The sequence below is a fragment of the Cervus canadensis genome, chromosome 8 (assembly GCF_019320065.1).
Source record: "Cervus canadensis isolate Bull #8, Minnesota chromosome 8, ASM1932006v1, whole genome shotgun sequence".
Taxonomy (NCBI): Eukaryota; Metazoa; Chordata; class Mammalia; order Artiodactyla; family Cervidae; genus Cervus; species Cervus canadensis.
This window is the reverse complement of record NC_057393.1, coordinates 2,082,917-2,106,111: the sequence shown is the minus strand read 5'-3', so window position 1 is coordinate 2,106,111 and position 23,195 is coordinate 2,082,917. Positions and strand designations below refer to the sequence as shown.

Genomic DNA, 23,195 nt, shown 5'->3' with positions numbered 1-23,195 from the left:
AGTGCTCATGAGAGTAGCAGAATCTATTAGCGGGCGTGTGAACTGGTCCATCTTTTTGGAGGAAGATTTAGCAATATCTGTCACAATGTAAAATGCATGTACCTTTCGATCTGGTAATTCCAATAATATGAATTTATGCAATGAAAGTACTCATAAATGCTCCTGAGATAAATATATGTGAACGAAGGTATTCTTATCAGTATCCTGTGTGGGCATGAAAAACCAATGACCTGGAAGTCCACCAGCTGGAAAGACCTGGTGGAGATGTCAGAGTCTAGTCAAGGTGGGGAGGGATGCGAAGGGAGGGGCTCAGAACACGTGTGTGCACACGTGCTAAGTGGCTTCACTTGTGTCTGACTCTGCAACCCCAGGGGCTGCAGCCCACCAGGCTCCTCTGTCCGTTGGATTCTCCAGGCAAGGGTACTGGAGTGGGTTGCCATGCCCTCCTCCAGGGATCTTCTCAACCCAGGGAGTGAACGTGGCTCTCTTCCATTGCAGGAGGATTCTTCACCACTGGTGCCACCTGGGAAGCCCTCAGAATATGAGGGGTTGCCGAAAAGATACCCATAGTGATGAGAAGTGGAAGTGCAGCAGGTCAACTCCTCAGCCGTTCTATTAAAAATATGCATACCCACAAAGATCTACCTGCCTTCACAATACATTGCCTTGTGCATTTAACAGACAAGGAAGGGCACGTCCATTTTTTAAAAGGTGCTGAGTGTACAGGGAAGTTGAGGCAGGTAGTCAGAGGTCTTCTCAGCCTGCGAGAAGCATGTCTTCCATCCCCTTACAACGGCTGCCCTCACGCAGGCCCAGGTGGGCAGGGAAGTGGGAAGCACTAGTTTCTGAGGGAAACTGCTTTGAAAAGTGCTATTCTGGTCTCTCCTATGTCCTGGGCCTCGAAGACAGAGACAGGACATAACCCCTTTATCGGTACTGATTCAGGGGCATCTAGAAACCTGAACAAGCCTTGGCCCTGCTCACCCAGCAAACTGAAGGTGAGAGCTTACACAGCATCATCACAGATGTGGCTGCACACGGGCTCCGGAACCTTCCTTCCCATCACAGTTCAGTTCAGTTCAGTTGCTCAGTCGTGTCCGACTCTTTGAAACCTCATGGACTGCAGCACCCCAGGCCTCCCTGTCCATCACCAATTCCCGGAGTTTACTCAAACTCATGTCCATCGAGTTGGTGATGCCATCCAACCATCTCATCCTCTGTCCTCCCCTTCTCCTCCCACCTTCAATTCTTCCCAGCATCAGGGTCTTTTCCAAGGAGTCAGTTCTTCGCATCAGGTGGCCAAAGTATTAGAGTTTCAGCTTCAGCATCAGTCCTTCCAGTGAATATTCAGGACTGATTTCCTTTAGGGTGAACTGGTTGGATCTCCTTTCAGTCCAAGGGATTCTCAAGAGTCTTCTCCAACACCACAGTTCAAAAGCACCAGTGCTTCAACACTCAGCTTTCTTTACAGTCCAACGCTCACAACCATACATGCTGTTGCTGCTGCTGCTAAGTCGCTTCAGTCATGTCTGACTTTGTGCGACCCAATAGACAGTAGCCCACCAGGCTCCCCCATCCTTGGGGTTCTCCAGGCAAGAACACTGGAGTGGGTTGCCATTTCCTTCTCCAGTGCATGAAAGTGAAAAATGAAAGTGAAGTTGCTCAGTCGTGTCTGACTCTTAATGAGCCCATGGACTGCAGGTTCCTCCGTCCATGGGAGTTTCCAGGCAAGAGTACTGGAGTGGGTTGCCATTGCCTTCTCTCCATCCATACATGACTACTAGAAAAACCATAGCTTTGAGTAGATGGACCTTTGTTGGCAAAGTAATGTTTCTGCTGCCTACATTGGTCACAACTTTTCTGCCAAGGAACAAGCGTCTTTTAATTTCATGGCTGCAATCACCATCTGTAGTGATTTTGGAGCCTAAGAAAATAAAGTCTGTCACTGTTTCCATTGTTTCCCCATCTATTTGCCGTGAAGTAATGGGATCAGATGCCATGATCTTAGTTTTCTGAATGTTGAGTTTTAAGCCAACTTTTTCACTTTTCTCGTTAGCTTTCATCAAGAGGCTCTTTAGTTCTTCTTCATTCCTGCCATAAGGATGGTGTCATCTGCATATCTGAGGTTATTGATATTTCTCCCAGCAATCTTGATTCCAGCTTGTGCTTCATCCAGTCCAGCATTTCTCATGATGTACTCTGCATATGAGTTAAATAAGCAGGCTGACAATATACAGTCTTGACGTACTCCTTTCCTGATTTGGAACCAGTCTGTTGTTCCATGTCCAGTTCTAACTGAGAAATACAGATTTCTCAGGAGGCAGGTCAGGTGGTCTGGTATTTCCATCTCTTTCAGAACTTTCCACAGTTTGTTGTGATCCATACAGTCAAAAGCTTTGGCATAGTCAATAAAGCAGAAGTAGATGCTTTTCTGAAACTCTTTTGCTTTTTCAATGACCCAACCGATGTTGGCAATTTGGTCTCTGGTTCCTCTACCTTTTCTAGATCCAGCTTGAACAACTGGAAGTTCATGGTTCACGTACTATTGAAGGCTGGCTTGGAGAATTTTGAGCATTACTTTGCTAGCGTGTGAGATGAGTACAATTGTGTGGTAGTTTGAGCATTCTTTGGCATTGCCTTTCTTTGGCATTGGAATGAAAACAGACCTTTTCCAGTCCTGTGGCCACTGCTGAGTTTTCCAAATTTACTGGTGTATTGAGTGCAGTACTTCCACAGCATCATCTTTTAGGATTTGAAATAGCTCAGCTGGAATTCCATCACCTCCACTAGCTTTGTTCATAGTGTTGCTTCCTAAGGCCCACTTGACTTCATACTCCAGGATGTCTGGCTCTAGGTGAGTGATCTCACCATCGTTATTATCTGAGTCGTGAGGATCATTTTTGTATAGTTCTTCTGTGTATTCTTGCCACCTCTTCTTAACATCTTCTGCTTCTGTCAGGTCCACACCATTTCTGTCCTTTATTGTGCGCATCTTTGCATCACAGGGTACCTGGTAAATTCTGTCAGTGAGGGATTCTCTGCAGGGATGACCTGTCTACACTTACCTGCTTTACGCCAGGTCCTGCTACAAGGACTGATCAGAGCGGGTGCCAATCTGACAATCCTGTTTGGTGTTAACCAAACAAGAAGTCTGGCTCATTCTTTGCACAGAGAAGGCACAGGCGGGGCCACCAGTTTGTGCCAGGGTGTGGATGGAGCATGGGGCAGGTGATGGCCGGGGTTCCTCCCAAAGAGGGGCCAGGTGACCTGCGTGGGACGAGCCCTTCTCACCCACCAGAGTCCTTATGGATGAGCGGTGATGCTCTTCCTTGACTCTGGGGAACACCCAGCATCTGCATTGTCAGCGGTCCCAGGTCTTGCCGAGCATCAGCCACCTGGCCCCCTGTGACGTGAGAGCGATGCATTGTTGCTGAGCAAACAGCGCTCAGGAAAGCGACCCTTTCACAGGTCACAGCTGTGTTTACTCACAGGCATGGTTTCATGCCCTTCTTTGTGAAATGAAAGTCATCATCAGTGTACATCTGCCTTGAATATAAACGGCTGAAATGTTTACAGAGCAATTGAAGCCAAGTGACATCCTGCCAGGTCTATCACAGGTCGGGACAAAGCAGGGTGGAAGTGCCTGGTTCCCTGCACGCAACTTTTCTGTGTCAAGCAGGAAGCAAAATGCTTTCCAGAAGCCCCTTTTTATCTAAGGCGCATTAGACATCTGGCCGTGTTGGCCCTCCTTGGATCTGGAGTCAGAGCCTCCAGGGTGCAAATCCCTGGTCCCCCACTCAATAGAAATGTGACCTTGAGCAGGCCAATTGATCTGCTTTCTTTAATTCCCTCTACTGTCAAAATAGGTATAAAGACAGAGGATTGCAAACCAATGGCCTCCAAAGATGTCCACACCCAAACCCTGGAAAAGAAAGTGAAAGTGAAAGTCGCTCAGTCGTGTACAACTCTTTGTGACCATACATTCCACAGGATTCTGCAGGCCACAGTACTGGAGTGGGTAGCCTTTCCCTTCTCCAGGGGATCTTCCCACACCAGGGATCAAACCCAGGTCTCTCACATAGCAGGTGGATTCTTTACCAGCTGAGTCACAAGGGAAGCCCAAGAATACTGCAGTGGGTAGCCTATCCCTTCTCCAGCAGATCTTCACAACTCAGGGATCAAACCCAGGTCTCCCACATTGCAGATGGGTTCTTCACCAGCTGAGCCACTGTGAATGTCTTAGGTTGCATGGCAGGGGTGAAGGCTCCTAACCAGCCCCGGGGCCGCAGAAACCAGATGATTCTTGGAGTTGGAAGACACAGGAAGTGAGTTCTGCCCTAGATCCCCCAGAAAGAAACAGCTCAGACCCACCAGTGAGACTTCAGTTGGGCTTCTGACCTCCAGGACTGGAAAGCAGCAAGTTCGTGTTGGTTTATCTACCAAACTTGTGATCGTCTGTTACAGCAGCAAGAGGGGGCCGATAGGGATGATGCCCAGCTCCTGGGGCGGTGGCAGGCTTGGAGGAACAAAGAAGTCCCGTCCCCCCAGGGCGCTCTTCCCCTTCGGCCTAGGCAGGCCCCCCGCCCCACCCCACACCAGCATCCTGTCCTACTTAGCCACTGGGAGGTGCCCACAGTAGATAGAAGGGGAGAGAGGCTGAGAGGTCGTCCTCCGCCCTGTCTGCCTCCCCACCCTAGAGGACAGACTCACAGAAATCTTATCTGACCACCCTCTGGTACACCCTCCCAGCCTGCACCAAGCCCCCGGCAGAAGGGACAGGATCCCATCCTGAATGGAGTCGGTGATGAGGCAGCAGGGGCCAGAAGGCCGGAACATTTCTACTGTGAACCTAAAGAGGTCACCTGCCATTTCAGGGAACAAAGAACGCTGCCTGCTAAGAGGCCATCAGTCACAGCCCTGACGCTGAGCCTTGAGGGGACTTCAGGAAGGAGAAAAGCAGGACACCGGCCCTAGACCATGAACGTGCACGTCTCAGGAGTGATGTCAGTGGGCCCGACCCCAGCACCTTCCCGCACACAGAAAAGCACTAACACCGTTTACTTGAGATGTCTGTTTTTTTGAGATTAGCTGTAATCTTTTGGATTCAATTAAAATTTTTTTCTCAGCAAGAACCCCCGTATACCCGGGCTCCTCCCTTACCTCGGCCACCCACAGACTGGCACCTGCCGTCCGCCTCTCCAAGGGTTAAATCAGGAGCTCAGCGTGAAGAGCAGGAGCAAGGCCCTCATGCTTCGGAGAAACTGGCAGGACAGGTTTTCAGGTGGTTAGATATTTTCAGGGGCTGATTTTATGAGCCCGGGTCTTGTATCTCCTCATACCTATAAAAGCACTAAATCCTTCATGGTGATGACTGCTCCTTGGGACTAGCAGTAACCCTCATGAGGCTAGTAGAAATCTCTGCAAAAATATGTGCTTGATTTGCATGCACTCCCCCTTCACCAAAACCTTGTTTACACTGACCTGCCCCCTGACTCTTCGGAGCTGTCTCTCAGAGCTGTCCAAGATGCTGTCTCCCAGGCTGCAGTCTTCATTTCACTTCAAATAACACTTGACTCACAACTCTCACATTGCACTTTTTTTTTTTTTAAGTCAACACCTTTCGGAGCAGCTCCTCAGAGTGATCTGAGAGGCTCTCTCCCTGGCTGCAGTCCTCAGTGAGGTCCCCAAATAAAACGTAACTCACGACTTTTCATTTCACTTCAGTCTGCACTCCCCATTGCCCTGAAGAGAGGTCTTTGGTGCTGCACGTAAACACAGTTGGCAGAACTGAGCCTCTAAGAGATTTGAGAAATGCTGAAGCTGGTGGGGAAACAAACGTGAGTGGGGCCTCCTCACCCAGGAAGAGCCTGTAGCAGCCCCGAATGTCAGGACATGGAGTGGACGTGGGGTGAAGGCTTCTACTTCTCACTTCACAGTTCAACAGACATTATTCCCAACTAACAGCCTGTCTGCTAGAGCCGTAAAAGTCTGGATGATTAGGAAATAATTCAGGCCTTCAGCTAAACCTCTCAGCAAGGAAAACAGAATGGAGAAAAGGGGACCCTTTGTTTATCTGTTGAAGGGCTTAGCCCTTCTGGCAGTTCTGCACACTTTTCCCATAGTTGCCTGACAATATTGACTCCTCCTTCCATGCTGATATTCCTAGTACACACACAAAATACACACACACACACACACACACACACACACACACACACACACACACATCCCTCCAAACCCACTGCAGTTAAATGTGGCAGAAAGTGAAGGTGTGAAAGTGAAAGTCACTCAGTCATGTCTGACTCTTTGTGATCCCGTGGACTATGCAGTCCATGGAATTCTCCAGGCCAGAATGCTGGAGTGGGTAGCCGTTCCCTTCTCCAGGGGATCTTCCCAACCCAGGGATCGAACCCAGGTCTCCCGCATTGCAGGTGGATTCTTCACCAGTTGAACCACCAGGGACACCCTAAATGTGGCAGATATTTTGTCAAATTCTATTTGCCTCTTGAAAAATAATGAATATCAATCAGAATGCTTAATGGTTCCATTTCAGACAAGAAACAGGTTTTACATATTCATTTCTATAATGACTCATACTCCAACACAATGTGAAAAACAAAATTCTATACCAAGAACAATCTTCCCGAGAGCTGATTCTTAAAATAATTAGGGTCAGAACGTTAGATGAGTCATGACAAGTGACCAGCCAGGGAAAAATTCACCTTGCTCGTGGCCTGAGGTCATCAACTCTGTCTGCTCATTACTAATTAGTCTTCCAGAAATACTCCCTGTCCTGTTTTGCTGCAAACAGAATAATTTCAGTGAGTGGATCTTAGGAAATTAGAAGCTATCCATTTAAATGTCAATTCTTGCTCTGCAACCGGAAGTTGAGAACTGAGGTTATTTGCATGTCTTTAAGATTCAGGTTAAAGACTTTAAGACTGCTTAAGGCAGCTCTTCCTCTTTTAATAAGAGTAAGTAAGGTTAAAGCTCATTTTGTAGCTGCTTGTAAGTTTATAATCACACACCTATCTGGATAGAGTGGTTCAGGGGCCACCATTACAATGGTGGCAGACAAAATGCCTTGATGTGTTAAGTCTACAAGGATCGGGTATTCCCGTTGTGTTTGTTAGATTTAAGGCTCCATTCTCCACCTTTTTAAGTGCAAAATGAGATTCAGTCCAGCAGAGTGAAATGGAGCCCTGATCTATGACCCAGATAATTCAGGTCCTTGTTGTAATTAATTATACAAGGAGGCCATTGGACAGACGTCTGAGCCAGTAAAAGCCTCAGGGTTACTGGTCAGTGGGGACGCTGAGCTGGACCAGCTGGGGAGGAGGTGGGCCTCCCTGGAGCCTGGTAGCTGATTGCCCTCCTCTGCCTCTGCGCCTGCACCAGGCCAGCCTTCCCAGGCTCCAGACTCTTCCGGTTTGGGGCTTCGGGATCAGAATCGATTTTTGCTCAAGTAAACTCTTCACTTTTCTAACATGCTTGTTAATCTTCTAACACTGTCCTCCACCTCAGAAGCCTGCAAAGGGCAGAGGGCTCGGGGTGGGGGAGGACCCTGCTCACCCTTCTCTGCTCTCGTAGCCCTGGCTCGACTTGGTCCAGAGCAGAAAAACAGGTGAACAACTGTGTCCTGACTGCTAATGAGCTCCATCCTTTCTCATCCCTGCCAGACCTTGGGAGAAAAAAAAAGAAATAGCACCCAATTATCTCTGAGAATGCAAGCAGCAGAAAGGAGCGAGGGGACTGCCTATATTGTTTGCTTCTACATGTTTGCAAATAAGTATCATTGTGACAAACTGCACCTGAATGTCCTCCAGGGGTTGGCAGTTCTCGGGACACCACCCCACAGGAGGTGATGGTCTCTCCTGTTCCAGAGTGAGGATGTTGGAAGCCGGGTGTCTGTGTGTGAGGGGTTTTGGTTCAAGCCTTCATTCAGCATGCAAAGCATCTTTTTAGATAATGGATGCCTCAGTCAAAGGAGGAAGCAAAATCACGCGCCCAGTTCTCACTGTCCCTGAGAACAGTGTTAAAAACTGAGGTGTGCACCTAGAACATTCCTTTCTCAGAATCAGCTGACTCGAGCTGATGCTCTGGAGGGAGGAGAATGTAGTGAGAACACTCCCTGCCACACCAGTAAACACGGATGCCACAGTCACCAGTGACGGCAGCCCTCCAGTGTGAGCCGGGGAGCCCGAGGGCACTCGGGAAGGAGAGTACCCACGAGAACACCCAGGACGTAGCAGCCGTCAGCCTACAGCCGCTCCCCACAGTAAGCCCCAGGGGGACTCAGGGTGTGAAAACCCAGACAAGCTGAGGAGCAGTTAACAACACTCTTTCGGTGTTCAGACTACCTGACCTTCACTGTAAAACATCTATGTAACCTGGCTCCTCCCTGGCCTGCTCAGAACACGCCTCTCAAGGTCACTTGAGATGCTGTCTCCTCGGCTTGAAGTCCTAAAAATTTCTGCTGAATAAGACTTAACTCTCAACTTTTAGGTGGGGGGTACTTTTTCAGTTGCCAGTGTTATCGGCATCAATCACTCCATCTTAGCAGACTGCTACCAGCTTTGCAAGAGCAATCTGTCCATGTCCCTTAGCACTGATCAAAATGTTGAGGAAGCTTTTAAGACTCTTTCTCCTAAAGTTCCATTCAAATGCTTCTGGATCCAGCTAAAAGTATAGGCTGATCTCTGTTATCTGTGTTAGCATCACTTGAGATGGACTCAAAAATACTGCAAGCCTAGTAAACCACTCCAAAGCTAAAGCAAACACTCATTCCAAGGGTCAAGATTCCATTTCCTGGCCTTTCAACCAAGCTCTGTGGGTCAGTCAGGGAAAACCCTGATCTCAAGATCTCAGTGAAGCCAAGACTATTTCAACCCACGTGCTCAGGGCCTGCACCTTTCCCAACACAGCTGATAAAAAATGTGTAAGACCTAATTGGAGGGATCCTTTCTGAACGCATGAAAGTGTTCTGCTCTGACTCGGGAAAACGAGATTTGCTGGGGCAACTTGTGAACAGCTATCTCTCTGTCACGCATTGGATTCCTCTGCAGCTGGGAAGGATCTTTTCCCTTCTCCACATGCACTTCAGGTGAATTCAAGCACCCTTCAAACAGAGTGAATGGACTTCCTACAAAGATCTGGAATGGGTGCATGATGGAGAAGGTTCCGTGTTACCAATTATGACATGTAGTCTCAAGGGGCATTCATACAACATCTGGAGCAAAAATGAAATGATGGGGGAAAAAAGCAAAGAAACTGTTGCAGTAAAAAGTTAAAAAAAAAAGGAATGAGTTTTTTTTTTTTCTTTAACTTCCCTTGTGACTCAGACTAAAGAATCCAGCTGCAATGTGGGAGACCTGGGCTCGACCTTGGGTCGGGAAGGTCCCCTGGAGAAGAGAATGGCTACCTATTCCAGAATTCTGGCCTGGAGAATTTCATGGATAGAGGAGCCTGACAGGCCACAGTTCATGGGGTTTCAAAGAGTTGGGACAGGACTTAAAGACTTTGACTTTTCCTGAGAATAAAGAAGATAAAGAGAAAAGTGAGTAGGCCAGAACATTCTAGTTTTTTTTTTTTTTTTTTTACTTTAACTGCGTTTAACTCTGCAAGTCTATAACTAAGTTTGCTTTTCTGCCCCTTAACCCTGCAGGAGCTATACTTCACACCTATTTCCTTTGACTCTAGGCTAAATACATCCTGTATCTGGGGTTTGCCTTCACAACACCCTTCCCCTTGTAGTTACATATCAGAAAGCAGGCTGCAGAGCCAGGGAACTGACAGACTCAATTGCTGGGTTGCTGACACCAGCCTGTGACTCTCTTTGAAACAATGCAAGAGGAAGAAATCAAGATCCTAACAGCTTTGTTCCTCATCACTGACTCCTGACTGTGAGCCCTCATCTTATATAAGGCCCTAGACTCCTCATGATGCAAAGGGCTGACTCATTGGAAAAGACTGATGCTGGGAAAGATTGAGAGCAGAAGGAGAAGGGGACGACAGAGGATGAGATGGGTGATGGCATCATCAACTCAGTGGACATGAGTTTGAGCAAACTTCAGGAGATATTGAAAGACAGGGAAGCCTGGAATGCTACAGTCCATGGGGTCACAAAGAATTGGACACGACTGAGAGACTGAACAACAAGATTCCCCCTGGAGCGGGAAACAGTTCTGGAGGCGTGAGCGTGCTGTTTTCCCCTCTCAGCCAGTTGAGAATTAAAGCCACCTTTGTATTTCCTCCAAACTCTCTCTCTCTCTGTATTTTTCACTTGGCTTCGGTGGGCAGAGAAGGCCAAGATTTTGGCCAGCAACAAAACTAGTACATCAAAGTGATCACCACGGATGAGTTTACATGGTGAGACTGCTTTGCATTTTCTAAAATGCTTAACCAATACCCATTAATTTGATAATAGAAAACAACTTTTTAAAAATAAGAGAAAAGGTTAAATGTAGGCTAATATCTGAACTGGAAAGGAAGCTCCCAGTGGCTGAAGGATAACCTTCTCTGGGTTTGTAACTTTATGTGATGCAAAGAAAAAGCCAGAGCCGATCCCGTGGAAGGATCAATGTTTCTGCAGAAAGTGCCATAAAAACTTAATGACTAAATTCTGAAACAGGGAACACAGGTCCTTCGAAATCAACTGCCAGCATAACCAGGAGAATTGTGCTTTCCTCTCACGCTCAGGGAATGTATAGCCTAGACTCCCCTAAAAGTGGGTGCCCAGGGCCCCCCGTCTCTTAGTTACTTGCTGCTGCCTCCAGCTTGCGCTTGTGGGGAGGGTCTTCGATGATCCTGTTGAGGTCCCCGCGGTTCCTCAAGTCCATCGGCTTCTCCCAGACGGACAACTGCATCGTCGGGTTGAAGAAGAAAACTCGGTCATCTCCTGTCCAGACCACACACCTGTGCAAATCAAGAAACCTCTCTTAGTCTCCCTCAAAGGCAAGCATCAAAAGACCATAGTGTGTGTCCTAAGTCGATCAGTCATGTCTGATTCTCTGCGATCCCATGGCCTGTAGCCCGCCAGGCTCCTCTGTCCATGGAATTCTCCAGGCAAGAAGAGGAGTGGGTCGCCATGCCCTCCTCCAGGGGAATTTCCTGACCCAAGGATCAAACCCGAGACTCGTGCTTCCTGCATTTGCAGACAGGTTAGTGTAGGCGTGCACACAAACCCAAAAAGCCCTTTGGGGCTGAAATCCACACATTCACAAAAGTAATATTTTCACAAAGTATGAATAATAATAGCAATGTCTGGCTTTTCAGGGTAATTCTCAGATGTTTCTCATACATTCTCTCATTTGATTCACAGGCAGACAGCAGCCTGACCTTCCTTTCACTGGTAAGGACAGCAAAGTTCAGAGAAGTGAGCGGCTTAACTGGGTCCCAGGAGGTCTGAGCTCTTCCCGAAGGCCAGCTCTCCTTTCAGTTGGATTCCCACTCTGGCTCTGGGTCCAAGGACCAGGTAACACAGACCTTGGTTCCCGGTAAACTTCCCCGATTGGACACTGACTGAGCAGCTGGGTCCATGGAGCCACACGGAGGCCACAGCCCATCCCTGCCCAGCTGAGAGCCAGCAAACCGGCTGCTGGAATTAGCAACCTCAGCCCTGGCGTCCTGCTTTGTTCTCAGAAGAGCAAAGAATTAGCTTTTCATTTTCACATGTAGGAAACTAAAGTCTCCAAAAGGAATAATACGCAATTTTAAGACCTCATCTCTGTGAAAGGTTATCAGAGAGAAGGAAAGATTGCAAAGGAAAAATAGTGAAGAAAAGAAAAACAAAGGAAAAGAAGAGCTCCCTTCCCACGGAGTGAGTCTGCAACGTGGGAACGCACACAGGAATTCAGACCTGGCCTCAGTGCGTCCCAACAACACGGCCGGTCAAGGTCACCGGAGTGGCCTCAGGCTGTGTCCTGTGACCAGTCTCGTGATAGTGCAGAGAAATGAGCTCGGTCCTGCCTCTGGTCTGGGCCTTCCAGAAGGTTCCTCTTCGGCTAGGCCTCTCCCCTCCCGGGATCTCAGCTTCCTACAGTGACTTCTGAGGGCCCTGGAAGCACCAGGACTCTCCCCAGGCCCCTCAGAAGCTTCAGGAATGAGCAGGACTAATTCTCGTGGACTGAAACCCTCTGGTCATTGATTTCTTGAGGGATTGGGGACACTCCTGGGCACTGCCTGGCCTCCCAAACACCAGCTCCTACCTTACCATCAGACACACCTGGTCATCTGCCCTTTCTCTGGATCCAGGCAGCACATACCAATCTGCTTCCCACAGAGAAAATCACTCCCACCCTTGAGCCTCTGTGCTCAGACCAGCCGGCCACTTCCCATGGGCCAGACAGAAGGCTCGGCTCAGGGGTTGAGCCTCCTGTTCTGAAATTCTGCAGACCAGGTCCTTTCATAGAAATGACCTTTAGATGGTCTGTCTGATTTACTCCACAGCCAGGCCAGGTTCATGGGAGTGGTGAGCCAAATAACGACCCCAAAGAGGTCTACATCCCACTCCCAAGAACCTATGAATATTACCTTACAGGGCAAAAGAGACCTTTCAGGTGTGATTAAGTTCCTGTCTTGAGATGGAGGGAGGAGGCTGGACTGTCCAGGCAGATCAGTGTCATCAGAAGAGTCCTCATAAGAGGAAGAGGGAGGCTGGGGAGTCAGAGTCACAGAAGGGGATGGGAGGATGGAAGCAGAAGACAGACAGACAGACACACACGGGGGGCGGTGGGTGGAGACAGACCAGAGGATGCTCCACTCTGGCCTTGATGTTGGAGGAAGGGGCTGTGGATGCCGATGACTCTAGAAGCTAGAGAGTCTCGAGCAGAGTCTCCCCTGAGCCTCGGGAGGGAACCAGTCGCCTCCTCCGCACCTGGATTCAGCCCCGTGGGACATGGGTTGGATTCTGACCTCCAGAGCTGTGATATGTGAGTTTCCACAGGTTGATGACCAATAGACCTCACCCTTGACCCCTCCTCATCCTGGGTGCCAGCATCAGGGTCTGCATCTGGCCAGCAGTGACCTAGACCCCCACACTGTATTGGCCCCTACTGGCCTGGTCATCCAGGTAGAAGGCCATGACCTGCCTTCTCAGTGGATGCACCCTCCAGCTCTAGGCACGCCCTTGACCTTCAGGTGACCTTGAGAGCTGCCCTCACCCTCAGTGATTTCCATTCCGTCATCTGTGAGGTGGGGCCTGCAATGGACAGTTGTGTTATTCTAACATGTCCATCACTGTGGGAAAATTGAGGCAAACCTGAGGATCAGCCTTTACTAGAGACTAGATGACGGGATAGACCGTCATCCGACCTGAGGGGCAGGACCGGCAAGCTGGACAAGGTCCCTGCCCGATGGACGAGTCTGCCCGCTGCCCCCAAGCGGGCCTGGACAGGGGACAAGCGACCTCTCGCAGCCTGGAGGAAGTTGCCTGGCTTAAGAAGCTTTTAACTGTGTACAAAGCTGCAGGTAATTATGCTATTCTGTACATTATGTACAATTCTGCCACTGCGTGAGTTCTTGCACAGAATTCTGGGCCAGCAGGGACCATAAACCCTGCAGGGAGCACAGCCCCTTCCCTCTCAGACACTCCGGAGGGTGACGAAGTCCCTCCTGCTGGGTCTGGGGGCTGTGCTTCCGGCAACACTCGGCACATGTTCTTAGCACCACAAGTAGCCCACCTGGGTTATCTGGGGACCACGGGGTGGGGTGGGGGGAGGTTTGCCTGGTGTGAATGTAGGCTGTTTGCAGCTTCAGCTACATCAGAATGCAGGCGATGTCAAGTAAGAAGCCAGCAGACCCACAACAGTGTAGAGGGTGAAGACCAGTCCTGGGCACCCTCCCACATGGAGGAAATCCATCAGGCTTGTCTGGAGCATGCAGATGGCTGGTCACCTGCCCACACACAAGCTTCCAAAGCCTTCTTTGACCAAGCTGCAGCTGGAAAAATAGCTCCAAGACCAAAGCTCCTGGCAGCAAGTAGCTTAGTTTGTGACAGTTGGGATGATATCTTTTCCCTATGTTTTACTGCACTTGGCCTGAGTGGGAAAGTCTAGATGTATCTTTGATTCCTTGCATCCCTATCTACTTAAAAATTTAAGAGCTGCTGTGTGACCCCTGGGACTCCTGACGACACCTGTGGGACAATGAACCTCTACAGCGGACACACCTGACAGGTATGGCTCTTCTGGCAGAAAGTCATCCTGTGCCCAGCACCCCTCCACCCACACACGCACACACACACACTCGCACATGTGTGCATGCACACACATGCATTCACACACACATGCATACTCACTTGTGCATAAATGCACATGCACACACTCATATGTGTACATCCACACACATGCATTGACACACATGCATATACACTTGTGTGTGCACACATGTATACACATGCATTCACACATGCGTACATACTTGTGTGTGCACACACATTCACACACACATACATACACACTTGTGCATAAATGCACGTGCACACCCTCACATGTGTGCACACACACATGCATTTACACACCTGAATACACTCTTGTGTGCACACACATGCATTCACACACAAGCATATACAGTTGTGCATTCACACACACATGCACACACACGTGTGCACACACACACATGCACACCAGTGATCTGGGCATCGCCGCCCCACCCCCAGTGGTCTCAGCCCCATGGCTGACTGGTCTGTTCCCTCCTCTAGAGTGACCGGGGGCACTTAGGAGACCAGGGCCGTGGAGCCCTGCCTTTCAGGATGGCTCTGCCTCTGTGCATCTCAGCACCTCAAGCAGTGGACTCACTGCTGTGGACTCAGCATCCTCATTTATAAAAGCAGATTGGTGAATGTAGGTCTAGTCCCAGATGATTTCTTAAGTCCCTTCTAACGTTTATTCTATCTTCTGTTCTTTTCTGTTAATTTTCCAGTTTGGTCCAGAACCCCAGGCATGGTCACGTCAACGTCCTTCCGTATGGATCACCTTACGGGCAGGCACACCGTCCCCGGCCCCTGAGCTAGTCCGTCCTGGGCTCTGGGTAGCTGTGCTCAGCAGGTCACTACTGCACCTGGAGATCACGCCGCCCTGGGATCACCTCCCCTAGCAGCCCGCTGGGGTCAGGGCATGGGGCAAATCCACGGTGAGGTGACTGGCCTCCTGCTGAGACCACAACCTCTTAGCACAGCGCTACTCCCCCTTCCCCTCCCCACCCCACCTTCCTCTGCCTTGAAACCACTCCTCAGTAACTCTAGGCACTGGGAGCGCTGTCCAAAGTGCGCTTCTGGGGACCCTGACTCAGGACAGACCCTAAAGGGGAGGAAAGACGGAGTAGAGTCTAAACTTCCAAGAGTTTCTAACAGCAAGTGATGAGTTCCCTGAGAAAGTGGGTCAACAAGAATCTGCCCACATGGGAAAGTCTGGGGCGTGTGCATCCACACCCAGGGGACGGGACACTTCAGCCAGAATTACCGAGGACCCAGCAGCCTTGGTTACAGAGGCAGGGAGGGGGCCATGCACCCTTTGGCGCAGAAGGGGTGCAGAGGTAGCCCCCAGCCAGCACCTCAAATGCTATGTGAGGCTAGCCTCAGCCAACCCCAGCCTTCCCACTGGCTCTGGGAGGTGTCCTGGGGTCCCAGAGCTGGGGGTCTGCAGGGCCTGAGAAGGTTCTGGTTGACATGTGAGCGGGGGCACCTGGGGAATAAGAAGCAGCTGGAAGCAGGTGAGTGAAGCTGTTGCAGCCCCTGGTGGGGTGGGGGGGCCCTGAGCCGTGCTCCTGGTGGGCAAAGAGTGGAGGGGTTTCAGCCTCAAGCCCTGGTAGCTGCTGACAGCCGTCACCTCCCTGGACGCTGGCTGAGGGCAGGCCGCACACCTGCGCGGCTATCCTTCCCGAGAAGGGGATACACTCAGACGCAAAGATACGTGGACTCCAAATGGTCCCCCTGATGGGAGGCCCCAGTCAGATTCAGGTCATCATCCCACTGAGCACCTGGGCTCCTTCCACTCTGGCTCCAAGCCCGGCTGTTAAGAAAGAAGCTTCACATCGACCGGAATTGACTTGCTTCTCCCCAGATGCGGGACGGGTCCATGCTGTAGGTGGGCTGCCCGCAGGACGCGCTGATTCCGTCAGCACCGGGAGCTGCGTAGACGGATCATCATGCCACACCCTCCTCTCGGAGAGACCCAGCGCCTGGACCGCCGTGCGGGGAGCAGCCCCAACCCCCACAGCCACCACCAGGCAGCCTCTCCAGTGACGGGCGAGCGGAGCCAATTAGAGACTTAATGGGGGATTATTACCCCGGAGACGGGAGTGACAAGTAGTCACACGCACGCCCACATCCAGAATGCAAAGAGCCCCCTTCCCGTGCCGCAGGGACGCCCGTGGGACTGAAGGGACGAGCTGGCAGCAGGTAAACAAACGTGACTCCCTGGGAGAAATCTGTCCACTGGTCACGCTTGGTCTCCACCGGACCGAGCCAGCTGCACGATGCAGAATTAATTTCATGTGTCGTTTATGCACACTTTAAGCAATACATATACATTCCTCTGGCTTAATCACAATGTATAATTTCTGGATGGCTGCCATGTTCCCTCTCCTCTTTAACTGTCCCCAAATCCCAGAGGGTACAATTAGCATGCCAGAGTTAGTTAAGTCTGGTACAAAACATCCACATTTAGCAGCCCGAGTGCACGAAGACCCGTTTTAGCAAGTGGAAATGGGGACTGCTGGCTTACTGTACAAAATAATCCCCCCATCGCCTTCATATAGCACACTCCAGCGTTCACGGCTCTGCAAGAGGGAAGATATTTCCACTTCTCTCTCCAAGCGTCCAGCTCAGCCCAGCAAGGGAGGGCTCCGTGCCTCTGGCCCCTCCCGCACACAGGAAGACACACCCGGGTCCCTTGTCCCCGAGGGCGCTGTCCCAGGAGCAGAGTCCCGCCTGCAGGGTGGACCCCGTGTGCCCTGGGTCACAGCGGCAGGGCTGAGGCCTCTGAACCCAGAAGGCAGCACCTCTGTGTCCTCTGTTCTCTGCCCCCTTCCCCCTCCTGCCCACCTTTGTCCCCGGGAAGGGGCTGACCTGGGAGGTCTGAACAGCTCCAGCTCCACGGGGCAGGTCGGGTGAGGCAATGGGGCCCACAGACACGAAGATTCAGGGGAAAGAGGGTGGAAACAGCTGTCCCCTCCTCCTCCTGGGAAATGGTGGTTTATGCTCAGAAATGCGTATCTGGTTGTGGCCTCATTCTGCACGGAGCTTCTGGGGTTCTCAGCGAGCTCTGATGTGAGATTAAGCCTCCCGTGGGCAGGAAGTGAAGCAAACACCTTCGGGGCAACTCCATCTGGACCACGGGCCGGGCTGTCCAGGGGCACTTGCCTTCTCAGACAGTCACGGTGCCACCTACTCCGCGGTCACATCCGTCAGAGTCCAGCTTCCACACAGCAGGGGCTTCTCACCGCAGGGACCCCCGAGCACCGGCTCCCCTGCCCGGCCTAATGAGGGCCAGGGCGGAGGGCCCTGCAGGAGCAGGCCTGGGGCTGGGCCAGCGGGGGCCTCCGCGGAGAGGCCGCCCGTCCAGGGGAGAACAGGCAGATCTGAGACGTGAGAGGTGCTCAGCACGCGGCCGTGGCAAGCGGACACTGACGTGGCGCACGCGTCACGGCTCCTGGGCAGCCCTGCCCACGCCTTGGGTCACCCCAGCTTCCGACAGCACCCGGGGGCCTGCGGGGTCCTTGGGCTCACATCTCACAGACCCAGTCCCCTGCCCCCGTCTCCCTGCCTCATGCCAGGAGGACACCCCACCACGGGTCCCTGCTTCTCTGAGGGCTGACGGCAGCAGGCGCCCACGCGTTCTTCGTCTGGGTGAGCTCTCACACGCGTGGGGAACCGTGAGCGTCCTGGCCTGTGGGAGAGTGGCCGGCGGGGACACACGAGGAGGGACTGGCGGCCTGGCCTCCCCCACCCCTGGAGGACCTCTTTGCTTCCTGAGAACCTGGGTGCCCCGGGGCTTGGGCTGACGACTGGCCCAGCCCGGGGACAGGGGGCGGTGGGTGGTCTGAGCTCAGTGGGTGCAGCAGGCGCGGCCCCCAGGCCAGAGGAGCCCTTCCCGGAGGCCGACCGCCGTCATCCTGGGGTGTGCTGTCCCCGAGTTTCCATGGGTTAAGCACACGTCAGACCACGCCGCATGCAGCCGCCCCGATTGGGAAGGGGGAGGCCACAGAAGAAGCTAAGGCTGGCGCTGCCCCCGCACCCCTGGACCCGCACCCCACAAGCTCCTGGTCCCTTCTGCACTTTTCAGGGAGCACGCAGACCCAATCTCCCAGGTGTGGGGGTGTTTGAACGCCGGTATGCTTCACCCTGGAATGCTCGGGGAGGCCAGGCAGCCTCGCTCAGGTGGCACTGGGTCAGGGAGGCTCGGAAAGAGGGGATCAGAAGTGAGAAAAATGCCCAGGTTCAGCTGCCCCCTCGGAAAGCTCCAGGCGTGGTGCCTCCTGCAACCCCGCCGCCCCCTTCCCCGAGAGAGGACAGTGCCCTGCACGGCCGCCACTCAGGCTGGAGGGCTGATCAGCGATTCCTCCAGACCGAGGACCCGCGGCGTGCGGGAGCGGCCCCTGAGGACGCCGTGACCCCAGGATCCCACGGAGCATTCTGCCCTGGAACACAGCATTACCGAGAGGTTGAAACTGCAGCCTCCACAGTTAGAGGTCTCTAGGGTCAAGGCCAGGTCTCCTACACAATTATAACCCCTGGGGCAGCATCGAGTACTCAGGGACAGGGTCACACGCCTCGCTGAATTGACCGCAACCGCTCATATGATTTTCAGTTAAGTGCGTGTGCCTTAGAAACACACACGAGCGAGTTTGGTTCTAGAAGACCCCGGACAGCATCTGTGGCATCACAAACAAAGTAATAGTTTGAATCGGTTCCTTCCCCCATTCAGTTCCCGGCACCAAGCTCCTAAAACCCTTGGAATCAGCTGAGCGACGGGGGCATCTTTCTTACTCATAAGGAGCATCCCGACCTCACGTGAGTTCAGGCTGACGACAGGGTGACTGATGCGCCTCCATGCGTGACCATGGAGGGTGGGGGCTGGTCCCAGAAAGACCTGCCCCGTGATCAGAGGGCTGGCTTTCTGGCCCCACGCCCACCCTCCAGGGGAGGACAGGCCTAGTAACAAAGCATTCGGGGAGCTTCCTCTGGGTTCAGAGGGCCGCAGTGTGCTGCCCTCGCTGATGTCCTGGGGGGTGGCAGCCCCAGGAGGGCGTGGGGCCCGGAGACCCCTGCCCCGCAGCCCGCCCGTGCCTCTCTGCCATCCGGCTGTCCCTGGACTGTGCTCTGTGTAAGACAGAATTCATCACAAGTGACTTGCTCTCCTAAGTCCTGTGAGTCGCCCTAGCAAAGTTTCAAACCCGAAGGGAGGTTGTGGGAACCCAGGACTTGCAATCAGCTGGGGAGACGTACAGGCGCAGGGGGCTGGGACTCGGGCCTCAGCCCGTGGGGTCTGTGCTAACCCAGGAGCTGGCGTCAGACCCGACTTGAACGGCAGGACTCTCTCGGCACCGGAAACACTGCGTTGTTAGGCGTCACTGTCGGGGGCCCTGGACCTGTGAGGCATCGCCGGCTCACCAAGCACTAGAGCTGAAGGGTGGGAGGCCCTTGGGTGCCCGTGACACCAACCGCTGAGCAGAGAAGGGGCGGGGCCCCGTCTGTCCAGCAGAGAGCAGGGTTTCCCGCGGTACGCGGGGGGCCAGGGCAGGACAGATGCTGGGATCCACTCAGGACATCAGACAGGGCAGACGCCACACCCAGGGACCGCGGTCGGCTGCCGTTCCTACCTCGATGGCACGTTAAGTGGCTCTGTTCCTTTTTTCTAAATTAGCTGTTCCTCCCAACCGTATCCTGCAGTCTAATCTGCAGGCTTTAAAACTAATTTTACTATAATAACCTTTTTTTTCTGCTTCTAAATTATTCCATTATAAAAGGACATTTTTGAAAGCCAGAGTCGGAGGCTCCCTCGTGGAGGGCGCTTTGAGTGCGGAGGCTCAGAGAACGGGAATCCTCACAGGGCAGCCACAGAGAGCGGGCACGTCTTTAATTAACAGCTCCTCGGTTACGCTTCTCCTGGAGTCCACGGAAAGGCCTTTGAAGTGCAAGGCGTGCCGCCGTCTCTCCAGACACGGCCTTTCTCAGATCAATACGCCATGGCCTTCCTACTTTACTGCATATTTGCAAATGTATTGGAGCAGGATAACTTATCACTTAAGTGCTATTTTTCTTTTGGCAGATGGTGACAACGGTGTGGAACTCTACCCGCCAGGAGCTGCAAATTGCTTTGTGTAAAACAGCATTACCCACAGGGCATGCATTTCTCTCTGGGGGAGACCAGCCTGGGTCAGAGGGCTGTCTCCCCAGCCCCCAGGCTCGGGGTGTCTTACCAGGGGGATCCCGGCACCGGGGTGGATGCCACGGGCCTCGTGCCTTTGGGCGCACTGTCCTCGCTGGTCACCAGGATCGACGGAGGCTCCTGTGAATAGAGAGAGCAGGAAAGCACTTTAAAACAAATTGAAACACTCCTCTCCAATTAGAGGCAACCAAGTAAAGACTAACTAGTCTCCTGCAGACAGATCTGCCCATAGCGGCTCTTAGGTAATGACCGGCTCAGCAGAGCCAGGGCGCGGGCCTGGTGGGGGGGGTGGTGGTCACGTGAGACTTTAAGAATTCATGGCACAACTGACGTGTAGACGAGGGCCTCCCTGTAATTATCCCGAATTGGCTTGGTTGCCTGCTTCTGCAGAGACAGACATGGGCAGAGCAGCTGAGAAAGCCCTTCTGAACGGCCCGGCGCCCGGGGCAGAAGCCCCCCAGTACTCGTCTCTGGAAACAGGCTGACTGAGGGTCTGGACTTACGGTGTCAGCGAGCCCAGCCTCCAGCGGCGGAAGCCCTCCGAGCAGCGAGGGCCCCGGGAGGCGGGGCTGGCCCGGCCCGGCCCGGCCCTGGCAGGCAGGGGAAGGGACAAGCCCGTGTCCTTGCAGTGTCCTGTCACTCCAAGGATGCCCCCCGCCCCTCGATTTCTGGAGTATCCACCTGGGGGCAGAGTTCATGGCCTGTTTCACATGGTGTAGCTGACCGTGATACACAGTCGGGTCTGAAAAGTACCGACTCTGTCTTCATGTAGAAAATAAGAATGTCTGAGCATGATATCCCCTAGAAGAAAATGAAGATTTCCTAAAGTTAAAAAAAAAAACAAAACTACAGCTAGGAAGCTAGGACACCTGACCATTGTTTATTATGGATAGAATCTGGACAGAAATAAAAGCTTTTCTGAGATTAAAAACCATAGACAATTATAACACCAACATAAACGTGAACCCAAGAGTCAGACTGACTTACCTAGACGTGCGGATATACAAGAGACACTGAATTTTGTTAAACAAGGGAAAGTGAAAAGTGAAATTGTTAGTTGCTCAGTTATGTCCAGCTCTTTGTGACCCCGTGGACTGCAGCCCGCCAGGCTCCTCTGTCCATGGGACTCTCCAGGCAAGAATACTGGAGCAGGTAGTCATTCCCTTCTCCAGGGGATCTACCCCACCCATGGATTGAACCCGGGTCCCCCACATTGCAGGCAGATTATTTACCATCTGAGCCACCAGGGAAGCCCTTAAGCAAAAGGAAACAGGACCAAACTTCTAAGGTGGAAATGAAAAATTACCATGAGAAAATTTTTTAAGAAGTCAGTGCTATCTCAAACCTTGAGCAGCTCCAAGAGAAAACTGAAACCACAATAAACTCTAGTGACAAGGGTGCTCTAGGGAGCACAATAAACTCTAGTGGCAAGGAAACATGTCTTTCTTTCTACCGCCTGTTTTCATTATTTTAATCTCAAATTTAGAATAATATAATAAGGACCTCGTTTCCTTTCTCTCGAAAAATCAGTAAGATTACAAAATCCTAGTACATTATTCCAAACAGCAACCAGGTTCTGAGCTGAGAACGTTAAGTTCAGTTCAGTCCAGTCGCTCAGTCGTGTCCGACTCTGCCACCCCATGAACCGCAGCACACCAGGCCTCCCTGTCCATCACCAATTCCCAGAGTCCACCCAAACGCATGTCTGTTGGGCAATTAAAGCTCTAGATTCATTTAGAAAAAGTTAAATGTCATCCTGAAAGCTGAGAATCTTTTTCTACCACCATCAGTGTCAGCGCTTCATGAGGCAGTGTAGGTAAGGACAGGGTTAGCCGGCTGTGGGATGATCAAACACCAGGACGCCCACGCCCCGTGCCCTGTGGGGCACCGCTGGTGGGCGGCCGCGCAAGGACAGGGCCATTGCACCAAAAGCCCAGACGCTTGTCCAGGGGCCCCCGAGGGCCACACTGGGACCACAGCTCATTCTCACCTCCCAGCTTCCTTTCGAACAGAGTTGTTAGCGAGGAAAGGGCTGGGTTCTGAGAGCACCGAGAGGAAAGATTCAAATATAAAGTTAAAAGATCACCAGGGTCAATCTATACGGGTGAGATAAACCCCAAATAAGTCACTTGAAGCTACAGTAAAATCGCAGGCAATGAAGTGAGACCTCCTCCTGCCCACGCCCTAGCAGGACCCTCGTCACCAGGAGTGAACAGCCAATGTCAACAGAGCCGGCCAGAGGATGAGCAGGGAGGCCTGGGATGCAAAGGTCAGCGGACCAGGTCCAGCGTGGCTGCTGGGAACCCCATTCATTAAAGGTTAGACACGTGAGGTCCAGGACTTGAGGCGTGGTTTCTTTCACACTCGACCATCCTGGTATCTTACTGGGGTCTGCCCAGTGCCCTTCTTTCATTGTGACAGGTAATTACATGGAATAAACGATTTGCAATTTATATGATTATTCCTAATTCATAAGTTCACGAACAATTGTTTTTTCTGGAATTTTGGGATAGTATAAAGTCTTAGTTTCCTATGGGAAAATAAGTTCAGGATAAATAATGAACATAACAAAGTGTATTCAGAAACAGTTGTGTTAAAAATACACGGGTATGTTAAGACCAGAGTTTATATTACTAATCCAATCAGGAAAACGAGGGGAGATTTTCATTACGAAGCTAATTGAACAATGAAACCCAATGAGGGGCCTCTGTGAGTAGTAGATTTCCCCCGATAATTTTTTCAGGGAAATACGATGGGACATGATTTGTGATAGAGAGACTAACACTTAAATTTGGCGATGCTGGGATT

The 23,195-nt window shown here is 51.8% G+C and overlaps 1 protein-coding gene across 1 annotated transcript in view; it reads right to left on the bottom strand.

The window, feature by feature from the left end:
- TCERG1L (transcription elongation regulator 1 like) overlaps positions 1 to 23,195 on the bottom strand; it is a 194,427-nt gene that overhangs the window by 41,896 nt on the left and 129,336 nt on the right. The window contains exons 6-7 of the mRNA XM_043476085.1: positions 20,419 to 20,507; positions 10,760 to 10,914 (exon numbers count right to left, since the gene is read on the bottom strand). Coding sequence (XP_043332020.1) covers positions 10,760 to 10,914; positions 20,419 to 20,507 — 244 coding nt within the window. The remainder of the gene's footprint in view (positions 1 to 10,759; positions 10,915 to 20,418; positions 20,508 to 23,195) is intronic.